The following is a 17,476-nucleotide window of genomic DNA, read 5'->3' on the forward strand; positions in this document are numbered from 1 at the left end:
TCTTGTTATAAGCAGATGGGTGAAAGTGTAGAAAGGTAGCAGTTAATCTGAGAAATACTAATTGCAAACTGTGTCTCTGTCAACTCATACATTCAGTAAAGTACAGTGAACTGCAGTACATTATAGAATTACATTTTTTAATTAAAGGTTATAATGATTTACATTAATGACATGGAAAAATTTTGTTTACACATGCGGTCAATGACGCTTGGAAGTCCTGAAAGATTAAATGGTATGGAGGTATTTATCTATTTATCGATCTTCTGAATTGTGTTCTCCTTTTCTCTTGTTCTTTGTTAAAGACAAACCTGCTGATGTGTGGAATTTCATTTTTTTTATGCCACTACAGGCTTATGCCTGGAGGATAAAATAAAAAAGTGTAAGATCTTTGAGGAACATTTGGAGTTTGGATAACACATTGATTGAGTAAATCCTGTTTAAAAAATAAAAACACAAAATGAAGTAATATTTTAACTAACATGTTGAGCATTATTTTAGCATTTCCTTCTGCTAAATGTTGAATTAGTAGACTATTCTTTTTGTAATTTAATTTTCTCATTCACACATTCACTTTTTTTGCCATACCTTTCTGCACAGCGTGTATAGAGCAATGCCATCCATTGCGGATGCTGCTGTGTTGCTTTTGCGTCTGAATATATACTCAGTCTGCATATGCAAAAATACAACCCTCCTGGCTTTTTCTCGTTCAAATCCATGATGAATCCTTCAATCAATGCTCCATTGAGAATGTCTTTTAATAGGTAACCGTGAATGCCTTTAGTCGGTCTGAGGAGCAAAACAAATCAGATCAAATCAAATCAAATCACACTACAGTGTAAAGGTGAGTAAAAAACTTGGGTGCATCACCCCTCACAGTAGTACAAAAAATAATACAAATGTACAAATGTACAAAGAAGTACTGAATATACACAACTATATATAATAGTACAATATATATATATATATATATATATATATATATATATATACACACACACACACACATACACACTCTCTATTTACAATATTGCACTGGTAAAAGCAGTTTAAATGTGCAGGTTTGATATAATCTGTGCAGAGTGTGTTTGTATGGGGAGGAGGTGTGATGATACAGATGAGGTCCATAGTCCACAAGCTATTGTTAATTTAGCATCCTAATTGCTTGGGTGGGTGGAGTCCTTGATAATCCTCCTTGACAGCGGCTGGTATATAAATCTAGAAGGTTTGGCAGCTGAACCATGGTGCGCTGGGCTGTGCGCACCACATTCTACAGAGCTTTCCCCTCTAGACCGTACCAGGTCGTGATACAGCCCGTCAGAATGCTCTCCACAGTGCAGGCGTAGAACGTCTTGAGAATGCCGGAGTTCAAACCTCCTCAGCCATCTGAGGTAGAAGAGGCGCTAATGTGCTTTATTCGCCACCCTTGTGGTGTGTACTGTCCATGTAAGTTCCTCACTAATGTGAACATCAAGGAACTTAAATCTGCTGATTACATCCAGGACTTACGGTAGTGCAGGGTGTAATAATAAAATAAAAAGTATGTAGACAGTGAATATTTTTGTACAATATTTTGACAAATTAAGATTTCATTTAAGACTCCTTTTAGACTGACTTACAGTTTTCCTTTAGAAGACCTCTATTACAAGGTTTACAAGGCACCCAAAGTGCTTCTTTTTTCACTCAATGAAGCACCTTTATTTTAAAGAGTGTACATGAAATTTATTTTTTATGTCTGATTTTCTTCATCTGTAGCCCATGCCCTTTAAAGGTGGGTTTAAGCTATGAAATTGTGCATAGGCACCACTAATGCTACTACTGCTGTGCCGCCTTACAGGCAACAGCCCAGTATGTCACAGAATCTAGGAAATATGCTAATGTAATAGAAAATGAATGTAGATTATTTATACAAAAATGTCAAGGCAGAGCTATAGCTTTTAGGTTGTTACAGACTTCTTATTGCAAGATGTACATGAACATTTCAAATAACACATATTTGCAACAGATACACAATTCTCTTTAGATATTCAAATATGAAGAACTTACATAGCCATTATTTCTGTTCAGATGGTCATTTTCAGTCAGAAGGATTCTCCTGGTGATGAGGACATGGAGGTGCTGCTAATGTCTAATAAGGTCGAGTTGAACTTTTCACACAAGCCCTATCATCATCTCACTAATTATGTCAAAGTGATATTCACCTGACCGTTTAACGATGTAATTAATACAATGTTTTGGGAAACGCTCTCATGTAGGTTGGGTTCATGAACGCTGCAACACTGCCATCTAGTGCGTCTGCAAGGCTGCGGGAGAGTTCACGGCACAGAGCTTCCTGTTCACCCTAGAAATTCTTCCCCCCATGAAACACTTATGCAACTGCACTGATAAACTTGGAACACGTCGACTTATAAATTAGGTAAAACATCGCTGCTTAACTAATTCATTTATGAGTGCCATGTCTTGAATTTTGATTCACAATCACATCTTTTTGATTTTGGTGGCCCTGTTTCAAGTGGGCTGCATAAGCGAGGTAAGTCATGATCCGCGGAAATAGTAAGTAATGTAATAAGTTAAAAGATATACATTTAAGACCACAACATAAAGGAATAGGGTGTCACTTTTTTACGTTTCTGTATAATTGTTCCAGATATTTGTGATTATATTTATATTTGGCTAGTTTTCCCCGAGTTTAAGCTCGCACTATAGAGGTTAACGTGAGATTCACATGGTTCAGATCTCACACTTCGGTCACACAACAGTAAAATACAGTAGATAGGACGTTCTACCAGAAACGTGGCTATAATAAATAAAATAAAACTTAAAAAATCCCCAAATACCTGTCAAAATGATTTATTTCTCCTTTTTTAAAGGAACAGGTAATTGGTTAGGTTGTATTATTATTATTATTTTTTATTATTATTATTATTATTTTTTTTTTATTTTTATTTTTTTTTTTTTACAGATGGTTATGATAAAAATGGTAAAAAGTAATATCGTATTTTCTAACTGTCTCTGTTTGTCAGGTCACATTTACATAACACACTAGCACTACTTCATACAGCACTAAGTGACATACTTGAACAAGGAGACGCAGACATTGATCAAGGCTAAATTGACTTAAAGCTTGTTTTTGCGTGGCTTTTCTTTTCTTTTCTTTTTTTTTTTGATGTTGACCAAACTAACATGTCAGACCCTGTCACACTAAAACATCACAAAACCTTTTTTCATAGAAGTGAAATGTGCATTTCTGGTAGAAGGCCCTCTCCTTTGTACTTCTAGATAAAATTCCTGTTTTATCTAGTGCCTATATGTAAAAGTAGCAATGCAAACATCTTCATATTTCACTTTTACATTTTGACAATACAATGCAATAGGGTATGTATAGTGTAAGTTAATGTGTATATTCTGTAATTGTATTTTGTATAAATTGTGTATTAACTACTGTGCAGGACTATGCACCTATGTTTTTCACTCACCTTAGTATATTGTAAGGATTAAAAAAACAAATAAATAAAATGTTTTATTCACTTTCTATTTGCCAAAACCAATATCAGCCTTGAAGTAAATCAATTGGCCCTATTAGTGCAAGCATTAACAGTTCACCTATCTCCAACCTAGAACTGAACCAAAATGGCATCTCCTCCTTCACCTTCACCCCATGACCGCAGAAGACCTGAAGACGAAACTGATCCAGTGGAACAGATGGTTTTAAGGACAGGCTGTGCTGCACTACACTATGCAGTTCAGGATTGCATGGCAGAGCACCAAGACTGGAGAAAATGCCAAACACAGGTTAAGGACTTCAAAGATTGTATGATGTCATTCCAAAAAGAGCAGTTGTTAAAGCAGAGAGCATCAGTTCCAGAGTCGGCCTCATAAAAAGTCAACTGACCGCTCATGACTAGGACATTGATGATGCATGATGCTGTAACTTTAAGTCTGTCTGTTAGTTTTTCATCATGGACAATTTACTGATATTATTTTTTTCTTTTGTGGACCCTTAAATAAAACCACAGTTCTCCTAACTCAAATTCAGAAATCAGCTTGAATATTTTGCTTGCTGTAATGTTTGTAAATCTATACTGTTAAATGTTGGCAAATTAACAGGTAATGACAGCTATTAAAATAAATGTTACACACAAAAAGCATAATGTTAAATATGTACATTGATATATATTTATTTACGTATTTATTAAAGTACAGTGCCACAATAAACACATCTGAGCAGTTCACTAATTGTTTAGGTTGAACTAATTTTGCAGTATACACACAGACAGCAATTAAACATCATACCAGTTTTGCTGAATGTGGCTCTATAGGTATGCAAGTTTACATTCAATGTGTAAATGTTTAAACTGTAAAGGATTACAAACTGCACTAATCAAGCCACTACTAACAACTGCTCCCATTTTACTGCATGCACTACATTCCTCAAAAAAAACATATATATTTATTAATAATTACAGAAAAAAAAACACTTAAGCCTTTAGTTTTACTTTTAAGGGAAGACAGTTTATATGAACAGTTTTTTATTCTTTACAAATGTAGTAAAAACAATATGAGCCATGGGGTCAATCTATGACGGGAGTGTTTTTTAATAATGTCCCTGATATTGTCCAAAGTTTTATTGCAAACTACATGCCCTTATGTTTTTTATGTTTAATTCTTTTATGTGTTTGTTGAAACTGATTAAATAATGTGACATTTTAATCATAGAAACAGTAGTAACCTAACCATTGAAAATCCCTTGCTTATTTCCCACAGGCACCAGTTTTACAGTAATTGTATACTTTCATTTCTTAGTGTTTTTTACACTTCTTTGAACATAGGTGGAATAGTTTGTGTCAGTGCCGTATTGATTATTCTAACATTAGTGTTTAAAGATGTTGTAAGAGCTGCGGTATAAACACCAATAATTGGTAGATAAAACATGGCTACTAATATGAGATGGGAGGTGCAAGTTTTCATAGCTTTAATTCGCTCAACACCATGTGAGATCTTCCTCAGTGCAAAACCAATACAAACATATGAGAGAGCGATAAGTATCAATGGAATGTAAAGCAGAGCAGCGGTACAGACATAACCCATTATGGAATTTATGGAGTTATTGTTACAGGCTAGTCTATAAATAGGGGCATGATCACAGAAATAGCTGTTAACTGTTGGCCATCATAGACATAATCCACATCACACTAATGATCAATGTCATAGCTGCATTGGTGACAATTGCATGATACCTTAATGGAAAGCATATAGCGATTAGCCTGTCATAGGCCATGGTAAGCAGAGTAAGAAACTGCAGGGTCATAAAAAAATAAACAAAGAACATGTTTGTTAGACAGGCTTCATAAGATATGTACTGGTTCTCAAACAGAAACATGTCCAGGAGCTTTGGAATGAGAGCAGTACTTCCACATAGATCAGAGAAGGCCAGGTTGAAGACAGCTATATACTTAGCTGTATGTAAGCTGCGAGCCAGGTATACGGTGCCCATTATAAAAGAGTTCCCCAAAAGAGTCACTGCGTAAACAAAGCATAGGAACACATAGTAGTACTTTGCATATGGAATGTTGTGAAGTCCACTAATGTAAAAGCTGGAGGGACGAACAAATGTTGTGTTCATTGAAGATTGCGTGGAGGTCAAGTTAGCAGCCATCTGGCTTTAAAACACCTATGAAAAAGAACAGCTTGTGTTAATTCAGTTTGTGCAGGAATGCATTTCATTATTTTCTTGTTATAATGCAACTTATGAATAAAATGAATGAAAGCATGTCAGCTGTAGAAGAGAAATGAGTTTGCTGTTGGTTTCATACTGTACTTTATGCTGTTGAGAAAGCAATGCCAGCATATCTGTAAAGATCACTCAAATTTATGGTTGGTCTCTTGTTACATCATTCCCTACAGGACTGCTCTTCTGTAATGTTTATCATTTATTTATATAGTTGTTACGTATCCTGGTCCTGGAGTCCTACACTTCTGAGTGTTGTCCCATGATTCAGCTTATAAATTCTGAAACTTCTCCTCTGTTGAAGTGGGCATTTAAGCATGAAGACACTTGTGTATTGATTTGTTTTGGCCACTTCACAGGCACAGTGTTTAGATTTTTTAGACCAACAGATACACTGTGTGCAGAATTATTAGGCAAATGAGTATTTTGATCACATCATCCTTTTTATACATGTTGTCCTACTCCAAACTCTATAGGCTTGAAAGCCAACTACCAATCAAGTAAATCAGGTGATGTGCATCTCTGTAATGAGAAGGGGCGTGGTCTAATGACATCAACACCCTATATAAGGTGTGTTTAATTATTAAGCAACTTCCTTTCCTTTGGCAAAATGGGTCAGAAGAGAGATTTGACGGACTCTGAAAAGTCAAAAATTGTGAGATGTCTTGCAGAGGGATGCAGCAGTCTTGAAATTGCCAAACTTTTGAAGCGTGATCACCGAACAATCAAGCATTTCATGGCAAATAGCCAACAGGGTCGCAAGAAACGTGTTGGAGAGAAATGAGTTTGAGGCGCAAAAAGGCGCAAAATAACTGCCCATGAATTGAAAATCAAGCGTGAAGCTGCCAAGATGCCATTTGCCACCAGTTTTGCCATATTTCAGAGCTGCAATGTTACTGGAGTATCAAAATGCACAAGGTGTGCGATACTCAGGGACATGGCCAAGGTAAGGAAGGCTGAAAAACGACCACCTTTGAACAAGAAACAAAAGATAAAACGTCAAGACTGGGCCAAGAAATATCTTAAGACTGATTTTTCTAAGGTTTTATGGACTAAAGGGCAGAGAGCACCACTCCGACTCAGACGCCAGCAAGGTGGAGGTGGGGTACTGGTATGGGCTGATATCATCAAAGATGAACTTGTGGGACCTTTTTGGGTTGAGGATGGAGTGAAGCTCAACTCCCAGACCTACTGCCAGTTTCTGGAAGACACCTTCAAGCAGTGGTACAGAAAGAAGTCGGTATCGTTCAAGAAAAACATGATTTTCATGTAGGACAATGCTCCATCACATGCATCCAAATACTCCACAGCGTGGCTGGCCAGTAAGGGCCCCCTTATTCACCTGATCTGAACCCCATAGAGAACCTGTGGTCCCTCATGAAATGTGAGATCTACAGGGAAGGAAAACAGTACACCTCTCTGAACAGTGTCTGGGAGGCTGTGGTGTCTGCTGCACGTAATGTTGATCGGAAACAGATCAAGCAATTGACAGAATCTATGGATGGAAGGCTTTTAAGTGTCATCGTAAAGAAAGGTGGCTATATTGGTCACTGATTTGTTTTTGAATGTCAGAAATGTTTATTTCTAAATTTTGTGTTATAATAGTTTACCTGGTGAAAATAAACAAGTTAGATGTGTATTTGTTTTTTATTAAGTTGCCTAATAATTCTGCACAGTAGTAGTTACCTGCACAAACAGAGATCCTCCTAAGATAAGAAAAAAAAAAAAAAAACACTCCAACTTCCAAAAATATTAAGCTTTGATATTTATGAGTCTTTTGGGTTGAACATAGTTGTTCAATAATAAAAAGAATCCTCTCAAATACAACTTGCCTAATAATTCTGCACACACTGTAGGTAGCTAAATGTTTTACGGTGTAACATTCCTCTATGTGACAAGTAGTTAACATTATACCAAACATTAATAGGCAACTTTAGCCCATAAGCAATGGACCAGCCCCATTCCTACTTGATGGCAACAGTAAACACCTGATCCATACTAAGTGTTCTTGAAGCTTTAAGTTTCAAGCGGCTTGGCTTGTCCCACTATCCTTTAAGATGTATAGAAGACAAGCATCTAGGCTGTTTTCTTTCCTGGTGTTCAAACAGCTGAATCTTTAACTGTGGACTTTTTCAAGAGCAATTAACACTAAAGTATTGTGATATGAACTTTTTTTTTTTTTTGATTTCCTTGGCTTTAGGCATAGTGTACTGTATGGATCTAACTGTTGAGTATAGTGAATTCCCTTGTATCGGTATCAGTACAGACCTTTGTATTTGGCAGTATCTAACCTTAGTGGTGTCCTTGGACTCTGGTATCTTGTCCCATCTGTAAGTCTTGAGGAGTATTATTCAAAATCACCACGTACCAGACATTAAAATTTGTCATCATTAATAATTTAGAGTATTTCTTGTTTTGTGTAATGATTATTTACTGTTTTGTTACTGCTCATAGAATATTTAAAGTTTGCAATGGTTGTGAACTGGATTCTGCCATGATCTAGCTACCATAATGTTAGGCTAGATGTAGCTTGACAAGGACATAGCCCACTTACTATCTCCTATATATTTTATATTGATAATGGCAGCGAAGAATGATTTATTACTAGTCCTTGTATAGCATTTGTTTTACGGGCCTACATAGCAGAATGTCTGGTTTGCGCCCATAATAAAAAGTTTAGGACAAGGCAACTCTACTGCACCCCTTGCCTATCCTCTCTTACCCGTGTTCTCACATTTCTCTAATGTCTGGTACGTACAGACATTAGGCACTGTATGTATTTATTTTTAGTAAAGCTTAAAGAGTAAAAAAGAGTAAAGCTTAATCAAATGTGCTGCACAACATGATCACAGCCAAGCTGGTTTCTTTATTTTGACAAATCTATTTGCTTACAAGAACATACTAAAAAGATTTAAGAATTTATCAGTATCTAGGTTGCCCAGGTTGCCAGCCAAGGGTATGTTGCTTCACCTTCTGGTGAGCACATGATTGCTACATTAGATCCAACAGCATGTGTGAAGTGTGTCCTTCTAAAAATAAAAAAAATAAAGTATCTTTGTTTTCATCATACGTGTACAGCACAATACTACTATTCTCTTTGCACATAGGCTTTTCAAACAGTATAAGTTGACTGTATTGTCTTAAACTGCCATGCTGCAACTGTACAACGTGCAGTGATCTTGACTGTGCCAAAACGGCTGGGCTGTTGACGTGCCAGGCTGAACCAAACGTGGCATCTTGATCTAAGTGTATCATTTCATTCCCTCTGACTAGCTAGTTTAAGTAAGTTAAGTTTAATTTTAGATGATGGTTCAATAATAATGGCATCAATTATTTTCACTAGGTTACTTAAACCTTTGGACGTAAGCTGATCTATTTGATTTTATATACAACATGTTGACTGATAATCAAACAATAACAGTATATTTTTTGCATAAGCAAGCCAGCTGAATACTGTAGCAAGTACTTTTTTCATTTTCAATTTTGAGTTACTTAGTAACTTAAAAATATATGTTTTCTGATCATTGTCTATGTGAAATTCCTCCACAGGAAAGAAACTGACATACAGTGTTTCCCTGCACACTTTCATAATGTTCAGAAATGCCACTTTGTTTTATTTTATTGTCCAACCTGAAAAAATTCAGCAAATAAAAAGTAATTGTACAGCAAAACATGCCAAATTGTTCGGAAATTGGTCGGTCTCTGCATTGTGAAAAATTTGCAATTTTTTTTTTTTCCCCAGAAACCAGACTTTGCTGTCTTAAGTGAATAAATATGTGTATTAAAAAAAGAGACAAATAGGACAAAGCAGTTAAGGTACTCTGAAATTAAAGTTTAACATTATGGAGGGCAAATGTACGTCCCTGAGTGCTATATGCCAAAAAAGGCAACAGCAAAACACATGTACATACAATGACTACTAATCGGCCAAACAAAAAAATGAAAATAAGTAATTAAAAATAGAAGAGAGTTTTTACCTTTGACTTCCCATCCTTATTCATATCAAGAGACCATGGTTCTTTTGCCATTTTAGTTCCTTAAACTGTTTTTCATAGCTCTCTGCATAACAGGGTTCACTTTGCTTCGTTTGTAGAGTGCTTTAATAGATTGTAAGACCTCCTCTGTCTTCAGTGTATATATGATGGGGTTTAACATAGGTGGAATAGTTTGTGTCAGTGCCGTATTAATTATTCTAACATTAGTGTTTAAAGATGTTGTAAGAGCTGCAGTATAAACACCAATAATTGGTAGATAAAACATGGCTACTAATATAAGATGGGAGGTGCAAGTTTTCATAGCTTTGATTTGCTCAACACCATGTGAGATCTTCCTCAGTGCAAAACCAATACAAACATATGAGAGAGCGATAAGTATCAATGGAATGTAAAGCAGAGCAGCAGTACAGACATAACCCATTATGGAATTAATAGAGTTATCGTTACAGGCTAGTTTATAGATTGGCCCATGGTCACAGAAATAGCTATTAACTGTAGTAGATCTACAGAAGGACAACCTGGTAAGCAGAGCTACCAGCAGAGCATTGACACTCAAAGACAAAATCCACATCACACCAATGATCAAAGTCATTGCTGTTTTAGTGACAATTGCATGATACCTTAATGGAAAGCATATAGCGATTAGCCTGTCATAGGCCATAGCAAGTAGAGTAAGAGACTGCAGGGTCATAAAGAAATAAGCAAAAAACATGTTTGTTAGACAGGCTTCATAAGATATGTACTGGTTCTCAAACAGAAACATGTCCAGGAGCTTTGGAATGAGAGCAGAGCTTCCACACAGGTCAGAGAAGGCCAGGTTGAAGACAGCTATATACTTAGCTGTATGTAAGCTGCGAGCCAGGTATATGGTGCCCATTATAAAAGAGTTCCCCAAAAGAGTCACTGCATAAACAAAGCATAGGAACACATAGTAGTATTTCGCATGTGGGACATTGTAAAGTCCACTGATGTAAAAGCTGGAGGGACGAACAAACGTTGCATTTGTTGAAGAGACTGATTGCATGAAGGTCAAGTTAGGAGCCATCTGTCTTTAAAACACCTATGAAAAACAAAAACAGCAGTAATTTATTTATTTGTGCTGGGACAGCTTCAATGAATTCCTTGTTACAATGCAAGAATAGTCACACTAAAACTAGTCAAAATAATACTAATAAGAGCATAACATTATTGGAATATATAGCAGGGAGTCATTATTGCTTTGATACTGTACCTTCTACAGATCAGTAGGAATTCCTGTATACATGGAAAGATCATTCAAATTTATGCTTGGTGTCTAGTGACGTCATTCCCTGAAGGACTGTTGCTCATCAGAACAAAGAGACCAAGACCCCTGCTACCACATCTGTAATGAACAATGAATGAATCTATCTGTTTATCTATGTCCGTTAGTGTCAACTTCTAAAGGCTGTTTGCAAAGTTGTTGCATAGAAAAAAAGACTAATTTGTCATTTGCACAACAAGTGAGATTATTCATGATATGAGGTGCTTATGGTGAGCCACTTACTCTTAAAGACTGCAGCTCAGCAATGTCCCTATGATATAGAAGTTGGTTGCTAAGGTGTTGCTAGGGCAAAGTAGAGCTGTGTCCAGAAACCTTTGGCTAAAATGTAGTGTGCCAAAACCTTTGCTCAAAAATATTTAGGGCAAAAGTCCATCCAATACATCTAGCTAACAGAGCTGTGTCCACAAACCTTTGACAAAAATGTAGGGTACAGATAGACAGTCACACTGATGCTCTGAGGACTGAAGGAATTCAGTTATATTGAGTGGGACAGAGAGAAAGAGAGGCTTAGTGGCAATGAAGAACCAGTTCAAGCCGGCTCAGGCCAGTGTAAACCTGATGATGTCACAGTGGCCCATTATAATTCTAAGGAAAAATTGGCCTAGTTTGTCTTTAATATCTTAAAAAGTAGGAAATGTACAAAGTACAATTTACAAGACCTACACAACAAAGTTTGAACAAAGATTAAATGTTAAGCAGTTTTGAGTTGATCCCAGATTTCAGAATGATCCTGGATTAAAAAGAAGAAGAAGACAAAAAAAGAAAAAGAAGTCAAGATAACAACAATACAATAATAAGAGGTATGCGGCATAACAATAAGGTGCTAGATTTTTAATTCCTGAAGAAAAGACATAGTGCTTGAAAAGAGCTGAAAGTGTGTGTGTGTGTGTGTGTGAGTGTGTGTATGTGTGCTACGTCTGTAAGACTGAAGGTCATCACACTGGACGTGCAGTGGCACTCAATGACTCAGAGCACTTCTTCAGCACGCACAGGATTACTTTTCACTTGGAGTTAGCTGGCCCTCTACAGCTTATTGACACCACAACTTGCTCACAAGAAACTCCTTTGTGGGTGATGAATGATGAGGAGAAGTTGTTTAACACAGTGGGAAAATACCCAGAACTATATGCCACTGGTCAGATCTTTTTTAAAAACATCTTGAGCTTAAAGTCAACTCATTGATAGCAGTTACAATTTGAATCTTTGAACATTCTGCTACTCATTTCTATCTGAAATTTTCTTAAAAGAATAATTCTTAAACATACATTTATTTAAAACAATGAATCAAATCAACTTGTTAACCTTTGAAACACAGTTTGCACACGTCTATACTTTAAACAGTTTTGATGTATTGAGAAAACTAGAGAAGAATACAACACAGGGTTTAAACAGAAGAGGCAAAGTGTGTAATAAAGAAAATGTAGCCAGTAGTAGATGGTTAACTGAAAGCTTGCGTGTAGAGGTACATGTTCAATCTAAATTTGAAGATTGAGCTTGTATCTGAGTCTGGAAAAGTAACTGGAAAACTTCCAATGTTTTCTCGTTTGAGGAACAGACGGTAAGTAAGCATCTTTCAGATGGGTTGATGTTTGTGAACCATTGAAAGCTTTGTTTGTCTAGAGGAGTACTTTATTTCAACACTGGCTAAGATGAGTCCATGTTTGATGAGTGTTAGTAAAAGGTTTGAAGAGTCAGAGAGTTTATAAGGCTTGGAAGTTTGATTCCTCTGACGTTTCCTAATTACAACTGGTGATATTCCTCTGACATGATGTTAAGACCTGTGTGTTCTTAATATGTTTATACTTTGCCTCAAAACTCACACTTTATGGGCCCTATTATAGCGATCTTTAGGCTAGCCATCAACCGAGCACAGCATAGCTTGATTAAGGGTGTGTCAGTGTGTCTTTGTTATCCTAAAATTGGGAAAAGGATGTCTTGCACAGCTCGAAATGCGCAAAAGTGGGTTTATGTGCAATGGGCACGGGCCTGTGTTGACAATTCACTGCCAAGATGAACGTCTGATTGTTGACATCTGCCCAGGTTGTTGTCAGTCAGTGGTGCACCTGTGCTATCTGTTGCCAAGATAGAAATACGCCAGAAATTTACCAGAACACACCTATTTTCGAGACTACCACGCCCATCATCGTAGATATATTCGCAAGCACCGCTGCTATTTAAACAACACAGGCAGAATAGGCTGTTGTTGGGGTATAAGATGAGCATTGCGACACGCAGGGTGTTAATACACTACCCTTCGTGTATCTTTCTAGTGTATCATAAAAGTATACTTTGCTATTAAACTTTGGAATACAACAGAGTAAAAACCTGGTGGTGTTTACAAATAGTGTTAACGTGGTATGGTCATGCCATGAGTCAGTTTTGGTTAAAATGTTCATTATTTGCAACAAGAGAAGCAGAACATTCGATTCTCAGGTGATACCACATCACCAAAGAGTACTGGAGTGTTTTAACAAGACACAGAGTTTGAACTGAATTTAGACCTGTTACCACTGTTCTCTAAATTCCCATTTGTTTGGTTTTTATGTTCCAGGTGAAATGAATAGATTCATGAAAGCAGATCTTGCTTAGAGATAAAATCCTAAGTCAAATACTCAAACAACAACAAAGTTCACACTGAGCAATTTCTAAAGTTCCAAGTCCATGATGTTAATCACTTCTATTTGCAGGACAACAAAAGCAGTTTTTCTAAATCTGCTGCATGCTTTTATTTCTTACTACAGATGGTGATATGTCCACAAACCCCGATAAAGACAATTTAAGCTCAGCTGCTGTAATCTAGTTGTAAAATTCCAGCAGAAAACTCTCCACACATATACAGATACAATATATAGCTGGGCATTTTGTTTGAACTAGATTACCATGCTCACCAAAAGCTGCATGAATTTCATCAATGTCCCATTTCAGATGTCATGGCTTGGCTAAGCAGACTGCTCTCATTTTGATTACTTTTGACATGCACACATGGGTACATTTCTGGACTGAAATGTACCCAAGCAGTTCAGTTTAGTCCTGCACAGTGTGATGTTTGAATGTTCTAAATGTCTTATGGGACATTTTTTTTTTCACATGGGACATTTGTACCAGTGCCCATTCTGATTGTAAATTTCACTGTTGTTTACCGATTGAAATTCTAACTGTCCAGTAATCCTTATTTCTGCTGATGGTTGTAACAGCATCTAAGAAATATGCAGCCTGTGACAGTCTCAGATACTTAACTATAAATGACAATTCAGCCTTATTTAACATAAATAAAAAAAAACTAATAAGCACCTTGCCAGCCTCTTTATGTTGTTTTGCAGCTAAGCAGAAACTTTGAAATCCCTGTTTCCAATCAGCCCATTTATTTGGACGACTGAAAGCATTTTCAGAAGGTTTAAACTTGGTCGTATTTCGAAGTAGTCTGTTTGGGACACACCAGTAACACAATGTAAAGTAATTTAAGGTCCAAGCATTAAAGTTGGGTTCTTACAGGAATGCTTTTTAATGCAACAACTTCGCTAGCACAAATCACAGTGGAAGAAGAGTATTTGTTTGTGTTAATTCCATTCTATCCAGTTGCACGGTACACTAAACATTCTTAACAGGCCAAACCTAATTATTATTAATTCACATTATTTAACAGATTGCATGACATTGCAGACATGATCACATTAAATTATCACATTTTCGTGCAGATGTAACTCATTCATCCATGTTTCCTCTGTTGGGGAATCACTGAAGCACTGTACAAACATTTATTACATTTATATGTGCATCACTTTCTGAGCAGTTTTACCCTCATTATGCTTGTTTGATCTTTCGATGCTCGTTTTTCTCTTTCGATGTACACATTAGTTTAATCTTAAATTCATAACAAGCAAATGTCATCTATTTCTGTACTGTAAGTCATAAGCAGAAAAGATTCATTAATATTAACATTAATAGGACATGTTAAACTAACCCAAATAATTTCAGTGGTATGATCAAGGGAGGCATTGCATTCATGATTTTAAACTCAAAGCCAAACTACAGTAGTTGTTTATTTTAATTCCTCACAATGCTTTTCACAGATGACTCCTTTGCAGAGTTCACCTTTATCCGTTTGTAGAGTACCTTAATGGACTGCAACACCTCCTCTGTCTTTAGAGTATAAAGGATAGGGTTTAACATAGGTGGAATTGTTTGTGTTAAGACAGAGTTGATTATTCTAGTATTTGGATGTATGTATGTTGTAAGTGCAGTGATGTAAGTGCTGGTGATAGGCAGATAAAATATAGCCACTAATATTAGATGGGAAGTGCAGGTTTTCATAGCTTTCATTCTCTCAATACCATGTGAGATCTTGAGCAATGCAAAACCAATGCAAACATAGGAAAGAACTATTAATATCAATGGAATGCATAGCACAACAGCAATACAAACATAGCTCATTATATAATTAGGAGAATTATCATTACAGGCTAGTCTGTGTACAGGACCGTGGTCACAGAAGTAGCTGTCAACTGTGGTAGATCTACAGAAGGACAGTCTGGTAATCAGAGCTACAAGAAGAGCAATAATACACACAGAGAAAACCCACATAACCCCAATGATCAGTGACATTGTAGTTTTGGTCACAATAGCATGATACCTCAGAGGAAAACATATAGCAATGACCCTGTCAAAGGCCAAAGCAAGTAGAGTAAGAGACTGCAGGGTCATAAAGAGAAAAACAAAAAACATGTTTGAAAGACAGTTTTCATAAGATATGTACTGCTTCTCAAACAGAAACATGTCTGCATAATTTGGAATTAGAGCAGAGCTTCCACACAAATCAGAGAAGGCCAAATTGAAGACAGCTATATACTTTGCTGTATGGAGAGAACGAGCCAGGTAAATAGTGCCCATTATAAAAGAATTACCTAAAACAGTCACAGCATAAACAAAGCACAGGAATATATAGTAATACTTTGCATTTGGCATGTTGTAAAATCCATTGATATAAAATGTAGGATGGTGAATAAATGTTGCGTTGTCAGAAGGCATGTTAGAAGGTTTTACATAAATTGTAAGACAGAATAGCTGTAGAATCTTGAAATAGAATCTTTTCCACACTAAATCATCAAAATATGAATGCAAATAAAAACTATGTAGTCATTTGATAAACCACAATCAGCAATAAATCACAGCCTCTGCAATACTAAAAGAAGCATAAAGAAAAAGTACTGCCGGATGAACAACTCACTTAGATACAATACTCTGTGCAGCTGGCGAGGAAGATAAATGGAGATCAGCCACATTTATAATTAAGTTATTCTTACGTCATCCACAAGAGTACGTCCCAAAACAAACCCCTAAAGAAAAAGTAGTATGCTGAACTAAAGTTAATACATTTGCATACATTCTTAATATTAAAGATGAATACAGTAATTAATACCTCTCTCTCTTAAAAAATATATTTTAAAATCGACAAACTATTCATTTTTTTAAATACCAGATAAATAATAGATATTATGCCAGCTATGTGTGAACAGGCAGCACCTGCTGCCACCCATAATTAGAGCTGTGAAGAAAAACAAGAAAAAGGTGCTAACCTCTCTTGATAATGCTACACTAAGTCCCGAAATGCAATGGGAATTGAAAGTGACTGACTTACACTTCATATACCTCATTTATTATTTGACAACTGAACGGTTTTCCTAGAAGCATAAATTTAGCTACAATAACATGAATGTCCTTCTTAAATAAAGTGTTTTACAGAATGACCCTTTTAAATGAAAACTTTCAACTTAAAACTCTTGAAACTTTAAAGCTTTCATTTACTGGCACTGTGGTCTTTCTGGCAGAATTCTGATTGGATGTTTGACCACTCATCTTGGCTGAATTGTTCAAATAAATTAGTTGGATTTAAACACAGCCCACAATTTCAATAGGGTTGAGGTCAGGACTTTGGGAAGGTCATTTCAAAAGCTTAATATTTGCCTGCTTTATCCATTCCACAATAACCTTTGATGTCTGTTTGGGGCGCATGGCTGGGTATACATACATAAATGTGGATGAGGCAGCATAAGGTTGATGTAAATAAAGAGAATGAACACAGGAATGGACAAGATCACATGCAGGATGCAGGACGGGGCATGAAATAGAGAACTGGACTAAAGACAGGAAAGATTAGGACATAGTTGGGAACAAAAGCAAAAACAGATTTTTTTTTCCGGGACTGGAAAAGAGTCAGAAAGTGGACAATGACAGGTAAAATGAGGGGCAAAACAGGAACAGAGAGGCACCCAGGACTGGCAAAAGTCTGTGCAGCAACAGTTTGTGTAGCCAGTCTGGGCACTGTTTTGAAAGGCAATGTCTTAATGCCGCCCTAAAAGTAGGCGACCTGCTGACCTGCACAGGAGCAGGTGGCTAGAAGACCACTGGACAAGTGGCCCGCAGGATCTTTGCCGTTAGCAGCAGGGCCTCAGCGGC

At 36.7% G+C, this 17,476-nt stretch overlaps 3 protein-coding genes and 1 pseudogene across 4 annotated transcripts; 1 reads left to right on the forward strand and 3 right to left on the reverse strand.

Moving 5' to 3' along the window:
- Window positions 1–2,328: 2,328 nt before the first annotated feature.
- Window positions 2,329–5,831, forward strand: coa4 (cytochrome c oxidase assembly factor 4 homolog). Of its 2 annotated transcripts, XM_072658163.1 has the most exons (3): window positions 2,329–2,413; window positions 2,511–2,527; window positions 3,616–5,831. In XM_072658163.1, the coding sequence occupies exon 3, from the start codon at window positions 3,628–3,630 to the stop codon at window positions 3,874–3,876; it is 249 nt and encodes an 82-aa protein (XP_072514264.1). In that variant the 5' UTR covers window positions 2,329–2,413; window positions 2,511–2,527; window positions 3,616–3,627; the 3' UTR covers window positions 3,877–5,831. The 2 variants fall into 2 exon arrangements, with proteins under 2 accessions (XP_072514264.1, XP_072514265.1); XM_072658164.1 differs by lacking the exon at window positions 2,511–2,527 and having other exon boundaries at window positions 2,330–2,413.
- LOC140537252 (olfactory receptor-like protein DTMT) lies at window positions 4,807–5,653 on the reverse strand (annotated as a pseudogene).
- Window positions 5,832–9,754: 3,923 nt separating the features above from the next.
- Window positions 9,755–10,765, reverse strand: LOC140536497 (olfactory receptor 1E16-like). Its single transcript, XM_072658344.1, has one exon. The coding sequence runs from the start codon at window positions 10,763–10,765 to the stop codon at window positions 9,755–9,757; it is 1,011 nt and encodes a 336-aa protein (XP_072514445.1).
- Window positions 10,766–15,067: 4,302 nt separating this feature from the next.
- On the reverse strand, window positions 15,068–16,060 carry LOC140536363 (olfactory receptor 1E16-like). Its single transcript, XM_072658115.1, has one exon. The coding sequence runs from the start codon at window positions 16,046–16,048 to the stop codon at window positions 15,068–15,070; it is 981 nt and encodes a 326-aa protein (XP_072514216.1). The 5' UTR covers window positions 16,049–16,060.
- Window positions 16,061–17,476: the final 1,416 nt, after the last annotated feature.

This window comes from Salminus brasiliensis, chromosome 16, assembly GCF_030463535.1.
Source record: "Salminus brasiliensis chromosome 16, fSalBra1.hap2, whole genome shotgun sequence".
NCBI classification, from domain to species: domain Eukaryota; kingdom Metazoa; phylum Chordata; class Actinopteri; order Characiformes; family Bryconidae; genus Salminus; species Salminus brasiliensis.

Bases quoted from the DNA above. Each gene is read 5' to 3' on its own strand.
- LOC140536497 (XM_072658344.1), bottom strand. From the start codon at position 10,765: ATGGCTCCTAACTTGACCTTCATGCAATCAGTCTCTTCAACAAATGCA.
- LOC140536363 (XM_072658115.1), bottom strand. From the start codon at position 16,048: ATGCCTTCTGACAACGCAACATTTATTCACCATCCTACATTTTATATC.
- coa4 (XM_072658163.1), top strand. From the start codon at position 3,628: ATGGCATCTCCTCCTTCACCTTCACCCCATGACCGCAGAAGACCTGAA.